Raw genomic sequence first — 18806 nt, forward strand, 5'->3', positions numbered from 1 at the left:
TAATATCGGAAAAATACGAAATTTTGAAGTCTGTCACTCGGGCCACCATTTTCGTCCCTCTTCTTTCTCGATGCTCATTGAAGTCGCACCAGAAATCATTTTTTTCGCAAAATTTATTGGCATTTTCTTTAATTAAATAGTGAAATATATCGAAAATTAGAGTAAATAGTTCCCTCAATCACTTTAACTGACATTCTGGTCACACTGACCCACATACATTGAGATTACACTTACGCGTCTTTTTTTTCTTCACACTACATAAAGGTAAGTTACAAAAGATTAAACTCCAAGCTTTCAGGAAAAAAGGAGTTTATTCATCGAGAAAACTTCTACACTCAACTCATAGAACAATTTCGAACTGTAAAATCTTATAATTAATTAAAAAAGAATGAAAAGAAAGTCTCCATTTTTTTTCACTGTACAAAAAACCGTTAGATTTGCAAAAATGCAACAAGTTTTCATAGGTCAACGAATAAATACCTTTCTTTTTAACTCTAAATTGCATTCTAAAGAATAGTTTGATCAAAAAAACGACGACGATTATTCCGTAAATGGAAGGTGATAATACTGACGTGGAAACCGCAAAGATGGAGATGCAATCCAAAGAAGAACAACATGGGAATCCTGAGAATCTCATCAGCCCTTTCAAGACGACCTTTCTGGATCTTCCGCTAATGGATCTGATGCCGATAATTGCACAATATCTCGAACCTCAGGATTTGTTTGCACTGCGCTGCACTTCGCATTACTGCAAGCACGTGGTGGATGATGTTGGATTTACCTATCTTGGAATAGTTGATCTGACATATTCTGGGTGTGGTTGGTGGACGTATTCAAAATATTTTGATCGTCCAGGTGAGAAGAAATATAACAGCAGAATCGCAATCAGGGAACGCATCATGCAGAAATGCCGTAAAGCTCGAAAGTTAAAGGTTGCTAAAGACTGGATCACCAATGATTTGATGTATGAATTTCTCAAGAATAATCCTTCCCTGGAGGAATTTGAGCTTGACGAAAGTTCCCCAATCTCGAATGAAGCTCTCAAACCACTGCTGAATTGCAAGAATCTTACTGTGCTAAAGGTTCCTTATTCACAATGTGGTGACAATGAGTTCCTGAGAAGTCTAAGCCAGCACAACAATCATCTGCTGAAGATTGATTTTGAAGCTAGCAGTTGCCGGACGTCGTACTCTCCTCAAGTTATTAAGGAGTTCATTTCCAAACAACCGCATTTGCAGTACATCCGTTTGCCGTATGTCGACGATTATGATGTAAATCATGAAATTATAAGGACTATTGTGCGAGTTTGCAAAGACTTGAAGATCATTGAGCTTCCTGGTTGGCGCAGATTTGGTGATGATGAGCCATTGATGTAAGCAACGACACCTAAATAATTTGTATTTTATTCTAAATTAATTGTTTTTTTTTCCAGTTGGCTAGCAGATGGTTGCAAGAAGCTGACGGACATCTGTCTAGAAAACGTGGATTGGATAGTAGACGAACAAATTGTTTTGTATATGATGAATAAGGGTATCATCTTCCGCTGGGAATTGGGCAGCAATTGGCCCGATGATGAATTTTATGTTTTTCGAGATTTTAAAGAGAGATACTATGATAGCGACGATGATGATGGCTACGGACCTATTGGTGGTTTCGGAAATATATTTTAATTTCCTTTAAAAAAAATCAATGGTATTCTCTATTGAACCGTGATCCAATCTTATTGAAATCATTTTGATCTGTACGATCTGTTTAATAGAAAGTTTAATTTTTTTGTTAAAGTTTTGAAATTAAATCAGAGAACTGGATTAAAATATATTTTTTTATGAAAATATAGACAAAAAGTATTTTAAAATGTTTTTCTTTATTCAGTGATTTTTTTATTGCATTTTCTAGACTCTAATGTTGGTTTTAGAGCGATTTTGTTAAATAAATTATTGGGTGATATTCACTAGTCAGACAGACTTAAGTTTTCTTAAGGAAGACTTAAATTTTCTTGAGATTCTTGAAGTTTTCTTAAATATCTCTCAAGTTTTAAAAGGACTTCTTAAGTTTCTTTAATAAAAAACTTAAGATCTCATAAGAAGAATTAAAGATTTTTACATTTTCTCAAGCAAGACTTAAGATTTTTTCAGTCAAGCTGAAATTGAATTTGATTTCAACGTAAAATGTAAATCAAGTGTAATTCGTACTGCGAATGATTTTTTTGCTTGCTTCTAACTAAACTAATGAATGAATAATATTCGAGCACAATTCACATTCAAACTTCCTTTCTTGCTACGTGTGAATGAAGTGATGGTCAAGAAGGTGCTTTGCTTAGTTAGTTTAGTTGCATGTTGGTGAATGTGATATAGGTACCTTGTGATCGTACCTGGTCGTGAAAACTCTGCTGGTGTCTCACTCTTACTCTCGTCGGTAGCTCCCCACAACACATTGTGGCTGTTTAGCACTTCTCAATTCATTGAACACACTACTGGTGAGCAAGGCAGTCTGTCTGAGGCTTTCAGAGTGTCGAGAAGTGAATTTTTTTTGGGAGCTTTCGCGATAGTTTGTGGTGTGAAAAAAGTATTCTAAACAAGAAAACAAGGAGTGAAAGATTGTCTCACGATTGAATCCCTGTGCATATCAGGTGCAAGAAAGGTGTGTTGGAATGTCGGCATGTCGGTAGTATTGGCTCTCTCTCTGAGGTCACGACCTTGGGTTTAATGTGGTAATTTCCCGAATCCATTATTCCCTCACAGGTGCACAGAAGACGTATTTTTACTACAATACATAATATTGACTTCATGCTGATTTTAACATTTTTATTGTGTGAGAAAATTTAATTGCAGTGAAAATTTTGGCATTTTTGACCCACATTTTTCTGCAACATCTCCACCTTGTTTGCCACTTTCGATGACGACAGACACCACTGGTGCTTTTATGTATTCAAAGGCAACTTTTGTGTATTTTCTGCTAATTAAACAACACTTCTTTTGTACACCTTTGTGGGCTGCCGTTAAAAAACACACCTTTACGTGATCGAGAAAATTTAATTTAGAGATAAGAAGAACAAATAAAGTTCTGTTCGTAACATTTTTTTTCTCTTTGTGATTCACCTACCAGATTCTAGCTCTGTGGGGAATTTTTGAGATTAATTGCGATTAACTACATTCCCTTATATGTAGGTAAAAAAACATCTTTTAAACTAGAAATTTTATGAAAAAAAATTGTTGGGAAGTTTAGGATTTTAGAATTTTTACGCGTAAAAAAGCAGAGAATTAACGTAAGAACTTAACAATGTTTTTTTTATGCTTTATTATTCCATTTAGAATTGATTTATACCAACCACGTGGGCAGTTAAAAGTCAATCATAACGCGTCCAGTTATTAAAGTTGGTATACCACAACGTAGATGGGTCAGTCTATGCGTTGTAATTTAATTTGTGAGCAGAATTAGTAGGCAAAGTTGATTTTTTTATGAAATTCATCAATATGAAAGATTAAAATGCACATATCTGAAGTTCTATTAGACCTACAGAAATTTCTTTACTAGTTTTGGAAAGGTATTAAAATAGGCTATAAATTGACATAAATTTCAATGATTTTCAAGGTCACCTCTAGAACAGAAAATGGAGGATTTTTGTTTCACAAAAAGAGTTTTTCGTATTTTTCGTCCTAAAGGAATGGTTCTAGAGGTTTCTGATGTTCTAGAAAGTTGTAGATAATTGCAAAACCTTTAATTTGATACCAAACTGAGTCAAATCGGACAAGCGGTTCAAGAGATATGGCTCTTAGAACTTTTCAAATTCAAGAATTTTTTAAATGATCATATCTTCTAAACGGCGACATAGATTTTCTTCATTTTCGGACTGGTGCAAGATTATTAGTCCTGCTACAACATATCAAAAATTCAAGGAAATCTATGATTGGGATTCGAAGATATTGCCCCGTAAAGTTAGGCAATTTTTGTTTTTGTTTTTAGCGTCTCTTGCGGCCATTTTTGGAACTTGAAATATTCTAGACAGTTGTAGGGCTTTTCAATACCTTTCATTTGATACTAAGATGGTCAAAATCGGTCAAGCCGTTCTCGAGTTATATCGAAAAAACACTTTTTGCTTTAGGCCGCCATATTTGCTAAACGGCTTGACCGATTTTCAAGTATGAATTATCGATGAAAACGTCTCACTGAGCACTACAACATACTAAAATTTCAGATTTCTAGCTATAAGGGGACTGGTTGATGGTATTTCAAAATGGCGGACGGCGGCCATCTTGGATTTTGAAAATGCGAAAAAATGAAATTTTACACCCACATTTCTATAGAAAACTTCAAACCTGAAGTCTCTATCTGTTACCGTTCTCGAGTTATAAGGCAAAGTTTGGCGCACCGGCCGGCCGGCAGGCCGGCCGGCCGGATCAAAAATTTTCCACCACTATTTTCGTAATGTGGGAAGTCTAAAATGTGCTCATACCAAGTTTGAGTCCGATCTGAGGTGGTCGGTTTTTCCGACGATTACAATACTTGGTATGCCACGATTGTGGTATACCAACTAATTCTACAATCATTATTTAACGTTTTATTGTTGTGGTATCCACAAATTACGTTCATTGAGATTTTTTGAGAAACCCCTCATTGATTTTATTCCATTATACGTTAGTCGCAGGTCGCAGTTGATATTCAGTTTAGAAAAAAAATACTTCCGGTGGATTTTTGCGTTTCAATGAGTGCCCCCATGGAATTTTATTAAATTGCCCCGAGAGCTTCTCAGACTAGAGTACTGATCTCGTTTTTTTTTTCAGCACAGTGTGGGTGACAATGTGGAATTTTCTACTGGCAATTAGCACGTCGGTCACATTTCTGGCGACAACGACCACAGGTGATCATGCAGCATTCCCCCTCGCACCCAAAGTCACCGTCAAGCGCCGCTCAGCCTATGATCCCATCTTCGATGTACCCCTTTCGGTCAGTGACGACGCAATGGAGGTAAGAGTTATTCGAAAAAAAAACGCGAATGATTCAGCGGCGCCTGGTTTTGCATTAAACGTGTTCAAAGTGATTCATTACATTTTATGCATGTTTGGTATTTTTTTCTTTCAGATTCCCATAGATTTAATTTACAAGATGAGCAGTGTAGGAAATATTACACAATTTGTTGATCAATTTATTGACAAGGATTCCGTGGATCCGCGAGAGTTTCCCGGTGAGTGTTTATCATTTTTTTTGTATCCGGATGAAATTAATATATATTCGCTTTATTCGTCATATTCACGTAGAAGTTAATGACCTTTTACGAAAGTATGGCAAATCATAAAAATGTGAATTATAATTTATTCACTTTGCCATTGACACCTTTTCCAAAAAAAAAGTTTTAATTAAACAAAAGGTCTTTGAAAATATGAAGAACGAATATGGCTCTTACTACTCAAATCTGACATTCATTTTCTAACGTTCATTTGAAGTTTTTTTTTCTATCATTTGCTGTTTATTTCCTAACTGTTGACGTACATTTTTTAACGTTTGATGTTAATTTAGCGACATTTTGACTTATTTGAGGTACATACTTCTTCTAACGTTTATTATTAATTTTCAAATATTTAATATTCATTTTCTAACATTTGATTTTTTTTAAATGTTTCAAGTTCTTTTGAATTGTTGAAGCCGACGTAAGTTTAATAGAAAATTTTGGAAAAATTAACTTTTCCCCCGGTCAGCGTCGGAAAATCGGAACTCAGTCCAGAATTAAAGGCACAATTCTGCCAGAGGCACTGATTTGTGCCAAAAGCTCTGGCAGAATTGTGCCTTTAATTCTGGACTGAGTTCCGATTTTCCGACGCTGACCGGGGGAAAAGTTAATTTTTCCAAAATTTTCTGTTTCAAGTTCTTTTTGTAATATTTTGCTGATGTTTGACTTTTCTGTTTAAATTTTAGTTAGACGTTTCTTTTAACGTTTGATATTTTAGGACAATGCGATTGTTTGATTTAATTTCTTCCTACGTTTGGCATTTCTTTTTAAACATTCAACATTTATTTTCTAACGTTCGTTTGATGTTTTTTGCTGTCATTCAACTAATATCTTTTAACCTTTGAAGTTTCTTTTTTCATTGTTTGATATAATATCTTTTAAACATTTAACATTATTATTTTCAACGGTTAAAAGTTTTCTTCTAACCTTTAACATTTTTCCTAATATTATTTCTTCTGAACTTTCGACGTGAATTTACGAACGGTTGTCGTTCATTTAAATTATTTTACTAAAGTTTGTCATGTTTTCATGTAATTTTTTAGCTTGTAAAATATGTTTAAATCTTTGAAAAGAAATCTTTATTAGGGTGGTGTGGGATAAAAAAAAGAAAATCTTTATTGTTTTATACAAACAAATATCAATAATAATTTTCCGGGTTTTTCGTCGGTTAAATGGGGGTTCTCACCCAGGAAAACTCACGTTTTCCACAGCTTTCGGCTCTGTTCGGAGCTTTCTTCAGTGGCTACAAATATCTTTCCTGGCTGCGACATTAAATTAATCTAAACTTTTTTACACAGTCCGAACTACTGCAGCTAACTAATTCTCTCTTGTTAAATTACTTTGACACATCTTTAAAAATTTTTGCATTTTATCACAATACCTATACTTACCCAGTTGAATTCCCATAATTTGTTTTGTTAGCGGTGATCCTTTTTTCTAATATCAATTTAATCAGAGAAGTGACGACTAATAAACATTGAAATTGGGTCTTATTCAACGACCAAGAAACCCTTGAAATTCGCTTGAAATCTTGAAATTTCAGTACAATATTCAAAGATTTCATGGGTTTCTTGATCGCTGAATAAGACTTAATATATAGATTTTTTTTACAAAATTTGTGATTTTATTGATCAGTTTTTTTTAATATAAATTTTTATAATTAAATGAACTGGGAAATGTTTGTGAAATAAAGAAATAAAAAGAGAAAAAAAATTTTTTTTCATCATTTTGTACGATGAATTTTCTTCTTATTTGCAATTTATCGAAATTTTTTATATAAGAAAAAATATTTATAATTAAAAGAAAATCAAATATATAATATTAGAAATTAGGGGCTACTGTTAATTTTGAGAATATAGTCCTTTTGTGTGAAAAAGAAAATGAAACTTAAAATATGAAATTTTATCAGAATCTCAGTGGTTTCTTCGCAGTCACAGACTTTCGTGTTTTATCGACATTTTTCTTACTAACAGGTGTTTTTTTGGATGTCTTGTCAATCTCAATTGTTCCGAATTCATTGATAAGGTTCCGTCTAGTTGTGGGCTTCTTGGTGAGGTTCTCGTACACAATGAGGGCAAATTGAACGTCCTTCCCGTTGCGATGCAAACGGTAGGAGATATTGAGTTTAGTTTGTCTCACCAGGTGACTATCGGTGGCATCATCAGGGGGGAGTCTTTCGTGGGACGTTGAGGAACTTTGACTTGTCGATGGAGCTGCATGAACACCACGATGTTTAGTCCTTTGTCTCATTTCGAGACTCCCAAAGGCTTCAATGTACTTGAGTTCCGTATAGAGATCAGTTAATTGGTCACAGTCCCCACCTTCGACGACTCCACTATCACAGTCTGCGTCTTTTAGGCGCTTCTTCGGGGATTGCTCATCAGTCTCCTCGCTACTATCGCTACTAGCTGGTCTCTTTCTGCTCTGCAAAAGAGAACGTTCACTGGGTGTTTCGTGTCGCTCTAGCTCCATCAAACCACTTGAATCTGCGCCATGGAGGGTCTCTCTGAAATTCCTCACTGAGCACAGCCTTTCGTCGTCATCATCGTCGTCACTACTGCTCATTTTACGAAATATATGGCCATGTGTCAGTGCAGGAAGTTTTGGCGTTGATACATCCTGCTGTGGTGGTGTCATGAAGCCCTTGCTATCCTCTGCTGCACTCGTTGATGGCACATTGTCACATGATTCCTTCGCGGAATACTCTCTCCTTGTTGACTCTTCATTCTGCACTGTCAAGTTTTCCGGTGGGATTTGTCTCCTAACAACAAAACAAATTTTTCATTAGTGTGTCGATGAATAAAATTCTTTCCCTCAGACATTCCACATTCCCCGAGATTTAGTCATCCAAAGTACGTGAGATGTTTGTTAAAATTGTGAAAAAAAAACTATCTATACGTTCTCTCTGCCATATAAAGAGGGGAAAAAAACGTTTAATATTCTTCCAAGTAATCAACCGCACGGGAATTTATTATATTGGTTTATTTTAATCGTCCCATTACTCTTTATGACGCAATCTATTTTTAGACAATTAAAATGTAGTCAAGATAGTATTTCCTCACAGAGAATTATCGTCCAAAAATGCATAAAAATAACTAAAAAAAAAAACTTACGTGGCAGTATGAGTTTCTCTAATCTCAAATGGTGAGCACTGCTTGCCATCTGCAAACTTGTGGTAGTACTGGTTGTTGTAGCGGAAGAAATCAGCAATTTTCCTTGGTCCCCTCAGTGTTCGTCCGTACCAATCCACAACGCCATTTGATGCGAAAAGCAATGAGATCTGATCGCTTTGTTGATTATTGCAGAGATCAACAAACTTCCGGAGGACAGCGTTCGAATCCATTGACTTCCCGGACACTTGAGGGATTCACTGTAATGAGAAGAATTAAATAATTTTTCATTTATTTTCCAGGTAATTTCGATGGAGAGGGCATTGAGCGTGGCATTGGGGTTATCCCTAAGCCTGGAATTTGTACCCCGGAGCTGACTTTGGTGTCTCTAATCCCCACGGAAGCCCCAAATGACCCATCAATCGTCTACTACCCACAATGTACGCGGGTAAAGCGCTGTGGGGGATGCTGCTCCCATCGACTACTCAGCTGCCAGCCCACGGAGACGGAAACCCTCACGTATACGATAGTTAAGTCTCAGTACACGGGAGGAGTGCGGATGCAGCTGGTCGAAAGGGTGCCAATTATTGTGGAGCAGCATACAAAATGTCGATGTGCTTGCGCTGTCAAGGAGGAGCATTGCAATCGCTTCCAGAGGTACGAGGCATCTCAATGCAAGTGTGTCTGTACGAATTTGGAGGATCAGAGCAAGTGCCTGAAGGAGAGTGAGCTCAAAATTTGGGACAGCAATGCCTGCAATTGTCGGTGCCGGGAAACAAAGGGCTGCACAACTGGAACATTCTTTGATGAGACCCAATGCCAGTGCATTCCAGTAAGTAAACTTTCACCGGAAATACTCATTTTTACTGCTTTAAATTCAAACGAATTTCAAGAATTTAAAATCTAATGATTCTCGCTTAAGCAAAATATCATTTTTTTCTTGTTTCTTTCACTTTCTCAGACGGATTATTATAGGATTTAGAAAGTAGATTAAAAGCAAAGAATTTCACAAGAAAACCCCATTTTTACTTAGAATTTAAGTGAGTATCGTTGCATTCTAATTCATGGGAAAACGATTAATGTTACATTTATGTATTATCTCATTGCAGCTACCAATTCTACGGCCCAGTGATGAGGCGATTCTCGATAGGAAGAAGTACATCATCAAGGCACGTCCGGTGACTCCAAATGACGACAGTAGATACCACACCGTAACCCCGGAATATTCTAGCGGCACACCCTGGCCACCCAATAAATACTACTGATTTTATTCAGAGAAGCAACAACTCTTTGATTCTTTTCCTGCGTCTTTATGGCTATAAAAAGCTATTATTAGTGCTAGAATGGCTAGAATTGGGAGGAAAAAAAACATCCTTCCGGAGGTTTTGCAGCTTATTCGAGATCGCAGATTTATCTTCTAAGAAGACACTTTATCATATTCCTTAGGTAGTATAGACAGCATAGTAATATCTATTATGGCATTCCAATGTTACGAAAAGCAATATTTAGCACGGAAAAGTTAAGAAAAAAAGCGAATAAAATAAAAGCCCGAAGAAAACAAAAACAAACAAACATAACCATAAGTTGTCAAAATAAAACATTTTTCATAAACAATAAAAAATTCTTTTTAGCACTTTTAGGGAGAGAATTTAATGAATGAGAATTAACTTACACTAAATCATTGATATTAAAATGTATTCCTTCTAAAATAAAAGGATAAAATTGCACTTGCACGAGGAAAAAGGCGTATTTTGTGTTCTATCGCACTAACCCACTAACCCAGCTATGATTCATAATAACGTGATTATTCTTCTGATTCGGATATGACTATGTCTTACAAACGTTGCGTTACAAAACGTGACATCGATTGGGACATTTATTGGCCTGTCCCGGATAATCCTTTTATGAATTTTACATTATTTACAGACTTTGGGGATCAAATAAAATGAAATCAAAAGTATTTTTTTCTCATTTTACTATCTGATTCTTTAATAAAAAAAATATTTTCTTTATCAATTAGTTTCCTATGAAATGACTGTCATGCAATTTAATTCAAGGCTATATCAAAGACATTCTGTAGTTCCGTATTGAAGAAAATGAGGCATAAAAAAAGTGAAACAGGTGAAAAAAAAACTTCCATGTCCTTTTAATTGTCATGAAATGTTTCAGGACATAACATATAGTATTGTGACCATTGTGACACTAAAATATGTTGAAGGGATCTGAGATTTATACGTTTTCCATTAGAGAGCGCTGATCTTTTAACGGATTAACGGAAGAGAATTTAAAAAACGCAACTGCTATTATCCATGTTTAAAATGCTTTAAAATTCATAATTTGCTTTAAAAATTTAGCGACAATTCCGCGAGGGAATATTCTAAAACCACCCGGAAGCCCCGGAATGTCTCACCCTACAATTAGAATCTCCAAAGAACAGAAAAAGGTTTAAAACTCGAGTTAAAATGGGGAGAATCTGGACAATCAAAACCGCTGTTTTGTTTTCCAAAGATAGATTAATTTCGCGGTTGCAAAAACATATAGAAAAATACATTTTCCTCCCGGAAAAGCACTGAAATCTCACTGCTTGGGAAATTTTCTTTAAACCCTTTTCACTATTAACTCCCAAATAAATCGTGATCGGTCAAGCGGTTTAGGAAGAGTTTACTTAAAAAAATACAGCGTCCTTTTTTTAGAGAATCGTTCTTTAGATTTATTTTCAGGGAAACTTAATACTTGAAAAATTCTATAAAATTCTGCACAGAAACTTATGAATGGCGGATCTTTGCAATTTTCTTTTACAAAATTAGAAGCTAGGGTAGTACATTGTGAGGTGGTCGCACATGTATATAGCTCTCTGTGCCACCGCATTTATTAAATATTTATCTGCTGGAATATAACTGATTTCAGAGCAAAATGCTGGCAGCTGCACCGCGAAAAATCAACAAAATGTCTCTAAAGTCTCTTAGCATGCCATTCTTCGATTGTAAATCACTTTAATAAATGTGTAACTAAGCCGTGTAGTCGTACACTATTAGCATCTCCATGGGGCATTTTGAGATCGTGCCTTCTTGCACCTTTTTTGAGATGATAAATGCATCTCACATGAGTTAACGAAAGCAACGTATTTTGATAAGAAATATAAGCACGTATACATTATAAAAGGAGTAGAGGCTCTTTGTGTTTTATGATTCATAACTTAACCAAGCACCACTTCTCTAGATTTCCTAAGATAGGATTTCCTGTGTAGGGTAAAAGGGGTAAAATAATACACAGAGTGAGCAGTTTAGAAATTATTCTAGAACTATATGTATACTATACATACATAGCTAAATTGGTTACAAATTAGGAATTAAAAAAAACTCTCAGCTTCTCAGTCAGTAGTTTTAAAATTCATTTTAATGCGTAATTATTTTGGGCTTGTATTTTGTTTATTTACGGATGTTTTTAGTAAAGAATTATTATGACAAATGGAACAGGTGGACATTGGACAGGTGTCTAGAATATTTCATTAATAAACAATATAAGAAAAGGAAGAAAATTGGGAAAAACACCAATTCAATAAGCATGGTTCAACAATAAACACGACAGTAAGACTTTTTCTTAGAATTAGGAGATCTGCTATGGTTCATTCATAAAATATATTATAAGTTCTTATGAGCTTAAACCCCAGAATTTATTACACACCTTGAGCTTTAGTTTATTATAGAAGCGTAGCCAGGGAAAAATTAAAATCAGTGAGGATTTTCAAGTTATTAAAAAAAATTTCATTAAAATGTAAAAAGTGTCAGACGTTAAAGGGAACGTCAAATGTTAGGTAAGAAACTTCTAACGATAGAATATAAACTTGAGGCGTTAATCGTAAGCTTTTAATTTAATCTAACAGCCGCAAGTTTAGTTTATACTCAGTTCTTATAAACTTCAACTTTTTAGTCATTTTATAATCAATTTTTAACGTCTTTAATTTTTTTCTCAAACCTCAAATCTCATTTTGGAAAAGATCGTTGACGAAGCCTTTATTAATTTTAATATAAACAGAGTTCTTAAATGCTAGCCGGTACCAACGATTTTATGTATATGACATACGATAAATACTTATATTAAGTAGGTATATATTTATATTTTATTAAAAATGCTTTAGATAATTTTTTTTAAATTTATGAGGTTATTTACATATTCTAATTAAAGAACAAACCGCCTTGATCAGAGCTTAAGGAGCGGCTGATCACAGTGCTCTATATACAGTGATCTCTAACACAAAAGAAATCAACTTTTATCATAGAATGTGAAGCATAAAATTAGATTTAATTAATATAATGCAGATTTTAATATATTCATAAAATAATTTACCTATTAAATTGATTTGAAACTGCCTGATTGCAGAAGCTGTGAGAACTTCAATCAGAACTTGATCAGAACCACTATTTAAAAGACTTTTAATTTATATACATATGTACAACATTCTGTGGCTGGAGACAATAAAAAAGTTTCGCGAAAGTATTGTCTCATCAACACTTTGCGTTACTTCACCCCATATAAATGATACATTCATGAAGAAATTGTCGTCAGTCGTGTAATATCCAGTGGTTCGCAATGATAATCAATTGAAGGAGTGATTCTGTGAAAAAGATTACAATATAGAACGTGCAATGGGCAATAGCGCGTGTGAAAACGAGGGACAAGATCAGGATTATGGTGTCAGTGAAAGGCGTGAAAGGGTTAATAGGGTGCAACAGGATGAAGTGCCAGTGCTACAACCAGTGTCTAGATCTGCCCTTAGACTAGGTGCAGGATCTGATCCAAAGCCCTCAAGTGAATCAGGACCTGGAACGACTGAACCTGACAATGGGTCACGCATTGACACTGAGTCAGCTCGTGGGAGGACAGATCGTCCAATTGGGTTCGAGGATGCTCTCACGAAGACCACATTTGGGAAATTTAATTGTTTTCTGATCTTTGTGTGCGGTATGAATTTGGCTGCTGTTCTGCTTGAAACTTTAGGAATTAGTTTTGTGAATCCTGTGGCTCAGTGTGATCTCGAATTGACAAATAGCGATAAAGGTGTTCTCAGTGCAATTGCCTTTGTCGGCATGATTATTAGTTCACACCTTTGGGGCTTTTTGGCTGATACTATGGGCCGAAAAGCTGTGATAATGCCATCACTGTTTGCCACATTCATCTCCACCGTGATTTCCAGCTTGACCAATAATTTTTGGGTATTTGCTGTAATGCGATTCCTGTCTGGATTTTTGTAGGTATCACTTTTTAAATTTATTTTAAAGGTTTTTAAACCTAAATAGCCTAAATTATTAGTCGTAATGAAATTTTTCAGGAAATATGTATTAAAAATTTCATTTTCCATGCTCTACTAATGACAAAATGCATAATACATAGAACATACTATGTTATAGAAAATTTAATTATTAAGTAATTAATGATAAATTAGGCTGTAATTACGTTATGTTCAAACATTTAGCTAAATAAAACAATTGAATAATTTTTATCGACAGGATACGGTACATAAAGTGTAAAAACATCAAACAATGCAATGTTTAAAATGTATTTTAGCAAAATATTAATGCATATTTTCAACCGACCATTAAAAAATATAACTTGTATTAAATGCAAGTTCTAAAATTTAAATTTTGCAACATACACGACGATAAAGCAATTATTGTGCAATTAAAATACAACGTTGTTTATATTGAATGAGTTTTAAATAAAAGTGAGATTGTTTGATTTCCTGTTTTCGTTTAGGGTAATTTTCCAAGAGCTTTATTTGCTGTATGAATGCCTTAACTTTATTGCGCTTCCTATTGAACTTTTGCTATCTATGCAAATAACAATTGATTGATGTTGATGGGTTGACTTTTAGTGGAAAGCATCAGGAAAATTGTGATTTCGCTCATTAACCCAGATATGACCGATTTTTTTGCAAATTTTCGTTAAGTTTGATTTAAAAAGTCTTCCAGGTCAATTCTTTATCAATATTTTTCAAAAATATATTTCATACATAAAAATAATTCAATTTTTTTGGTAGAAAAATTTTTAATTGCTTATTTTTTTTTAATTCGATGAAAATCTGTGAAAATCGTCTTCAAAGAACAAAATAAAATTTGAAAATTGAGATTTTTTTGAATAAGATTGATTTACTTAGAGTTATTGAGTAACCTTGAAAAATCGTAACTTAAAGATATCTCAACACCTACCTGCATGTCCTAATAATTTCTGGTTACCGAAATTTGGTTTTGGTCACTATCTATAATTCCTCAAGATTTTATTTCGATCGTCAAACAGCTTCAAGGAGCTGGTGGAAAATGGGTTAATTATCTACTTTTTAGAATCCTCTATACCTAGCTAGTTATAATGTCATTTTGTCAAAATATATCTAATTTTTTTAACGACTTTTAATAATTTTTGAAAATCTTCTTAGGCAATAGGTACATTTTTGCAAAATGATTATGTTTTTTTTTTGAGTTCTTTGATGTGGAATTTCTGCTTAACACTCAAACTTTTTATGGTAAAGAATTATCATTTCTGAAAATTTCAATTTTAGATTATATTTCATTTAATTTTTAAAAAGAGTTAATTGTTAAAAAAAGGACAACTAAACAATTACCTATCTAATTTTTAAAAACATAATTAAAAAGTTATTTAATTTAATTTTTTAATTCTTTTTGAAACCTTTTTCACAGTATTTCTGGATCTTCAGCGACTGTTTATGCATATTTGGGTGAATTTCATAATATGAAAACCCGATCACGTGCTATAATGGCAGCATCGACTATATTTGGATTGGGTGGAATGCTTATGCCGGCTGTTGCGTGGTTGGTAATGAATAATACTTGGGCCTTTGATATTCCCTTTTTGGGCATTACCTACAAACCCTGGCGCCTCTTTCTCGTTGTCTGCGGCCTGCCGGATCTCTTTTGTGCTCTATCCCTTTTAATTCTCCCGGAGAGCCCTAAATTCGTTTTATCCCAGGGACGTCAGACGGACACGATAAAAATCCTCCAGCGAATTTATGGGATCAACACGGGACAGGATAGGGAGACACTAAAAATTTGTGCCATAATTGAGGAATATGAAAGCCTTGCTAGTCGAAAGCACAACGAACAAAATATGAAAGGGAATTTCCGTGTCCTAAAGTCTATGTACAATCAAACAGCACCACTTTTTATGGGGGAACACCTGAGGAAAACAATAATTGCGTGTACCCTGCAGTTTGGGATTTTTGTTAGCTCCAATGGGATGTACATGTTTTTTCCGGATATCCTCAACAGAGTTGCAACGCACATGGAACAATTAGGTGGAAACTACACAGCTACTATCTGTGATGCAGTAATAAATACAAAAGTAGACATTAGGGAAATTCTTACAGCGAGTGATAATGCGGTAAGTTGGAAAACGAATAAAACTTTATTTTTTTTATTATTTAAAATTTGTAAGATAAACAAAATTTAATGATTATTTTTTTTGTAACTTTGTGGTCATAATGAGAATAAATAAAATGTACAGGGAATCCACATTTTTCTTTGTTCTGTATAAAATATATTTTTTATGACTGGGATCAAGATTATTTAATTAATAATTCTTTTTAATTTCAAGTTTCTATTCAATATACATACATATTTGATTACATGCTAATTTTATTATTCTGTCGTAACACATGGCACAGATTGCAGTAACTAAATTCTCATTCATTGCAGTTCTTACAAGTATGATCTGCATATAAAATCTATGTATTTATATATTATATATATGGTTTTTTTTAAAAATTAGGAAATTACATAAAGATATTAGTTTAGCCAAAAAGTGGTTCGTTTTCCATTTACAGTCAGGTATTGATTAACGTCGCATGGGATATACTCTTTCCACTCATTATTATTAATGGGTGGAAAGAGTATATCCCATGCGACGTTAACCAATACCTGACTGTAATCTGATAACTAACACTGTGCTGCACATAATAGAAAGATTGTAATACCTGCATTACCTGCAGGATATGTACTTTAGCGTATTACAAGAAAAGACTAATATTATTCTTTTTTTTAATCATATTTATTATTCTCTAGACTTGCGACGTTAAACTGGATATTTCTGCTTTTGAGCACTCCCTTGTCTTGGAAGTTCTCTATGCTGTTGGTTTTGTCGTAATTGGAATTACCATTAATGCCGTGGGAAAGCTCGCAATTCTTGGTAAAAATTGTCATTTTTTTCTCTCGTAAAATTAGAACACTTTTTTTCATTACTTTTCATTACTTACAGTCTTCGTGCTGATGGGCTGTGGAATTTGTGGGATTGCCATAGTTTTCACAACCATCCCCCTCCTTTCGATCTACCTCTATGTGATCCTACTTATGTGTGGTCTCGCCGTGACTGTAGTTAATGCTGCAACGGTGGATTTGTTCCCAACACACCTCAGGGCAATGTCTGTTTGCATTTCCCTGATGATGGGACGATTGGGAAGTGTTTTTGGGTCTAATCTCGTAGCAGCTATGCTGGAATTCAATTGTGAAGCTACTTTTCTCATTTCCGGAATATCACTTATTCGTAAGTATTTGATTTTGATTTTATCACCCTTTCAATTGGGCGGAACGTGACGCTTCTCTTTTCTTACTTTAAAGTTTGTGGCGTGCTATCTTTCTCCATTCCTAATGTGCAAGTAAGACCTGATAGGCGGGTACGGGAGGAACGACTTAGTATATCATCCTATGGACGACAGTAGATCAAAAATTTTCCATGCTATATATCACTTTTTTTGTGCATACATAGCGACTACATATTTCGCATTTATTGCGTTTCTAAAACTTGGCTCGTACTGTGCCAAAAGGGGGAATCTTCTCGACTTTTGACGGCAAATCAATCTATTGGGGTCAATTGATTGAAATGAGAACTTGTTGTGAACGCAGAGAAATTTACTTTTTGCCTCTTGTTAAAAATAGTTTTACTATTATTCATTGTAAATTATATCAAAGAAAATAAATAATGAGAAAAAAGTATACACGAGCGTTATTTGTTTACTCAGCGCGACAACGATAGTGAATTAAGAGAGAAATTCACTCTCTTTCTGCCTCATTCAATGACAAATTAATCATGATGCTAAATTACTCAAGAACAACAACGTGTAATCAGTGTGATGGAATCGGAAAAGTAACAAATATTCTTGGGTGAAAATCTTAATCCCCCTTCACGTGCATTTGGTGTGTAGGATTGAGGAGAAAAACCTCAAAAAGAAGAATCTCTCAGGACAAATATATATATCACATAAGCAGAATGGAGCCGCATGGAAACAATCATAATGGCATTAAAGTTGATTTTAAGCCGGCAAATAAATAAACAGCTTCACATTTTATCGTTATATTCCATATGAAAATACCTCCCACACTGTTTATACTTTACTAACACGGAATAATTTTCCTTTTGCCTTTTGCTTGGGCGTTAATGGCGAAAATCGCGAAAATGATACTAAAACTTCCAAGAAGCATGGGAATATTTATGTACCTATGCTAAATATCGCATATACCATTCTAAACCTTTACAATCTTTTTAAAATATTTTTCATTTGGATGATCTAGACTTTTCTCTTATTTAAATGATAAAATATCTTTTATTCCATCTTGATAATTTATCAAGATTTATTACATTTTGATTTTGATATGAATGAATTCTTACAGCTTAAATTTTGCACATTTTTGATTTGTATTTAGCTCCCTTTAGGCTTTTTAGCATCTTTTATGGATTGAATTTAGTACGTTTTAGGCTTGAAAGACTTTATGAGACTTTGAATAAACAAATTAAAAAATTTTGAGGGCAAATTCGAGTTAAATACAAAAGCGAATTAAAGAACTAAATAAATTGAATACACTCGTGTCTTGGCATTAGATAGTCTTGGATATACTCTTCATACACATTATTTTCAATACGCGAGAGTATAGTACATCCAAGACTATCTTATGTCAAAGCACGACTGTAGGTAAAATCTTGCTTTAGAATATAATAATTTTTTTTATTAAATTTATAATAATTGATTTTTGCATGGGATGTACGAGGGAATAAATTTTATGGATATCATAGAATTTTTGGTATAAAGTAAAAAGGTGAAGCAAAACGGATAACAGTCAGGAATGTAAACTTCTTCAGCTGAATTATTGTTGAAAACAAGTAAAGTTTCAACATAAATTGCTGCTTAATTTATCAACTTGGAATTACTTGCATTATATCCTATGGCATTTATATGTATATTTTTTTTGTTTCTCAAACTCATGGCCTCAGGGCGAAAAGAAAGCTGTGCAAATGTGTACGAATCTCCGCGATGGGTGTGGGTGTCGCACTCCTCATATTTCATGGTAAAGATTTTATACCTTTTGCTTCTTTTTGCTGAACAAGTTCAACTCGAACTTCCATGGATGTTGGATAGAAAAGTTTGGAAAGTCATCGTAGGAATCGTCGTTACTTGTGGTATCATGCAGCAA

At 34.3% G+C, this 18806-nt stretch overlaps 4 protein-coding genes across 8 annotated transcripts; 3 read left to right on the forward strand and 1 right to left on the reverse strand.

Annotated features, from left to right (window-relative positions):
* Window positions 1-55: 55 nt before the first annotated feature.
* Window positions 56-1847, forward strand: LOC129789720 (uncharacterized). The gene is made up of 3 exons (XM_055826736.1): window positions 56-264; window positions 513-1372; window positions 1433-1847. The coding sequence occupies exons 2-3, from the start codon at window positions 552-554 to the stop codon at window positions 1668-1670; spliced, it is 1059 nt and encodes a 352-aa protein (XP_055682711.1). The 5' UTR covers window positions 56-264; window positions 513-551; the 3' UTR covers window positions 1671-1847.
* Window positions 1848-2465: 618 nt separating this feature from the next.
* On the forward strand, window positions 2466-9955 carry LOC129789728 (platelet-derived growth factor subunit A). Of its 5 annotated transcripts, XR_008750489.1 has the most exons (6): window positions 2469-2710; window positions 4782-4965; window positions 5080-5182; window positions 8637-9166; window positions 9296-9374; window positions 9444-9613. XR_008750489.1 is itself a non-coding variant. In XM_055826749.1 (5 exons), exons 1-5 carry the CDS (start codon window positions 2706-2708, stop codon window positions 9597-9599), a joined length of 978 nt encoding a protein of 325 aa, XP_055682724.1. In that variant the 5' UTR covers window positions 2466-2705; the 3' UTR covers window positions 9600-9955. The 5 variants fall into 5 exon arrangements, 4 of the variants coding, with proteins under 4 accessions (XP_055682724.1, XP_055682725.1, XP_055682726.1 ...); XM_055826749.1 differs by lacking the exon at window positions 9296-9374 and having other exon boundaries at window positions 2466-2710; window positions 9444-9955; XM_055826750.1 differs by lacking the exon at window positions 9296-9374 and having other exon boundaries at window positions 2470-2640; window positions 4787-4965; window positions 9444-9955.
* LOC129789714 (uncharacterized) lies at window positions 6826-10124 on the reverse strand. Its single transcript, XM_055826728.1, has 3 exons — window positions 10007-10124; window positions 8338-8594; window positions 6826-7985 (listed from the first exon to the last, which is right to left on the reverse strand). Exons 2-3 carry the CDS (start codon window positions 8565-8567, stop codon window positions 7130-7132), a joined length of 1086 nt encoding a protein of 361 aa, XP_055682703.1. The 5' UTR covers window positions 8568-8594; window positions 10007-10124; the 3' UTR covers window positions 6826-7129.
* Window positions 10125-12881: 2757 nt separating this feature from the next.
* On the forward strand, window positions 12882-17333 carry LOC129789630 (synaptic vesicle glycoprotein 2C-like). Its single transcript, XM_055826604.1, has 5 exons — window positions 12882-13582; window positions 15027-15726; window positions 16407-16530; window positions 16600-16884; window positions 16959-17333. The coding sequence occupies exons 1-5, from the start codon at window positions 12981-12983 to the stop codon at window positions 17057-17059; spliced, it is 1812 nt and encodes a 603-aa protein (XP_055682579.1). The 5' UTR covers window positions 12882-12980; the 3' UTR covers window positions 17060-17333.
* The last annotated feature ends 1473 nt before the right edge of the window (window positions 17334-18806 follow it).

This window comes from Lutzomyia longipalpis, chromosome 2 (assembly GCF_024334085.1).
Source record: "Lutzomyia longipalpis isolate SR_M1_2022 chromosome 2, ASM2433408v1".
Taxonomy (NCBI): Eukaryota; Metazoa; Arthropoda; class Insecta; order Diptera; family Psychodidae; genus Lutzomyia; species Lutzomyia longipalpis.

Coding starts and splice junctions, on each gene's coding strand:
- LOC129789630 (XM_055826604.1), top strand. CDS start 12,981: ATGGGCAATAGCGCGTGTGAAAACGAGGGACAAGATCAGGATTATGGT. Junction 15,727..16,406: donor TTACAGCGAGTGATAATGCG/GTAAGTTGGAAA, acceptor ATTATTCTCTAG/ACTTGCGACGTTAAACTGGA. Junction 16,531..16,599: donor GGGAAAGCTCGCAATTCTTG/GTAAAAATTGTC, acceptor CATTACTTACAG/TCTTCGTGCTGATGGGCTGT.
- LOC129789728 (XM_055826749.1), top strand. Junction 4,966..5,079: donor TCAGTGACGACGCAATGGAG/GTAAGAGTTATT, acceptor TTTTTCTTTCAG/ATTCCCATAGATTTAATTTA. Junction 5,183..8,636: donor GGATCCGCGAGAGTTTCCCG/GTGAGTGTTTAT, acceptor TTTATTTTCCAG/GTAATTTCGATGGAGAGGGC.
- LOC129789720 (XM_055826736.1), top strand. CDS start 552: ATGGAAGGTGATAATACTGACGTGGAAACCGCAAAGATGGAGATGCAA. Junction 1,373..1,432: donor GGTGATGATGAGCCATTGAT/GTAAGCAACGAC, acceptor TTTTTTTTCCAG/TTGGCTAGCAGATGGTTGCA.
- LOC129789714 (XM_055826728.1), bottom strand. CDS start 8,567: ATGGATTCGAACGCTGTCCTCCGGAAGTTTGTTGATCTCTGCAATAAT. Junction 7,986..8,337: donor AGAGAAACTCATACTGCCAC/GTAAGTTTTTTT, acceptor TTTTGTTGTTAG/GAGACAAATCCCACCGGAAA.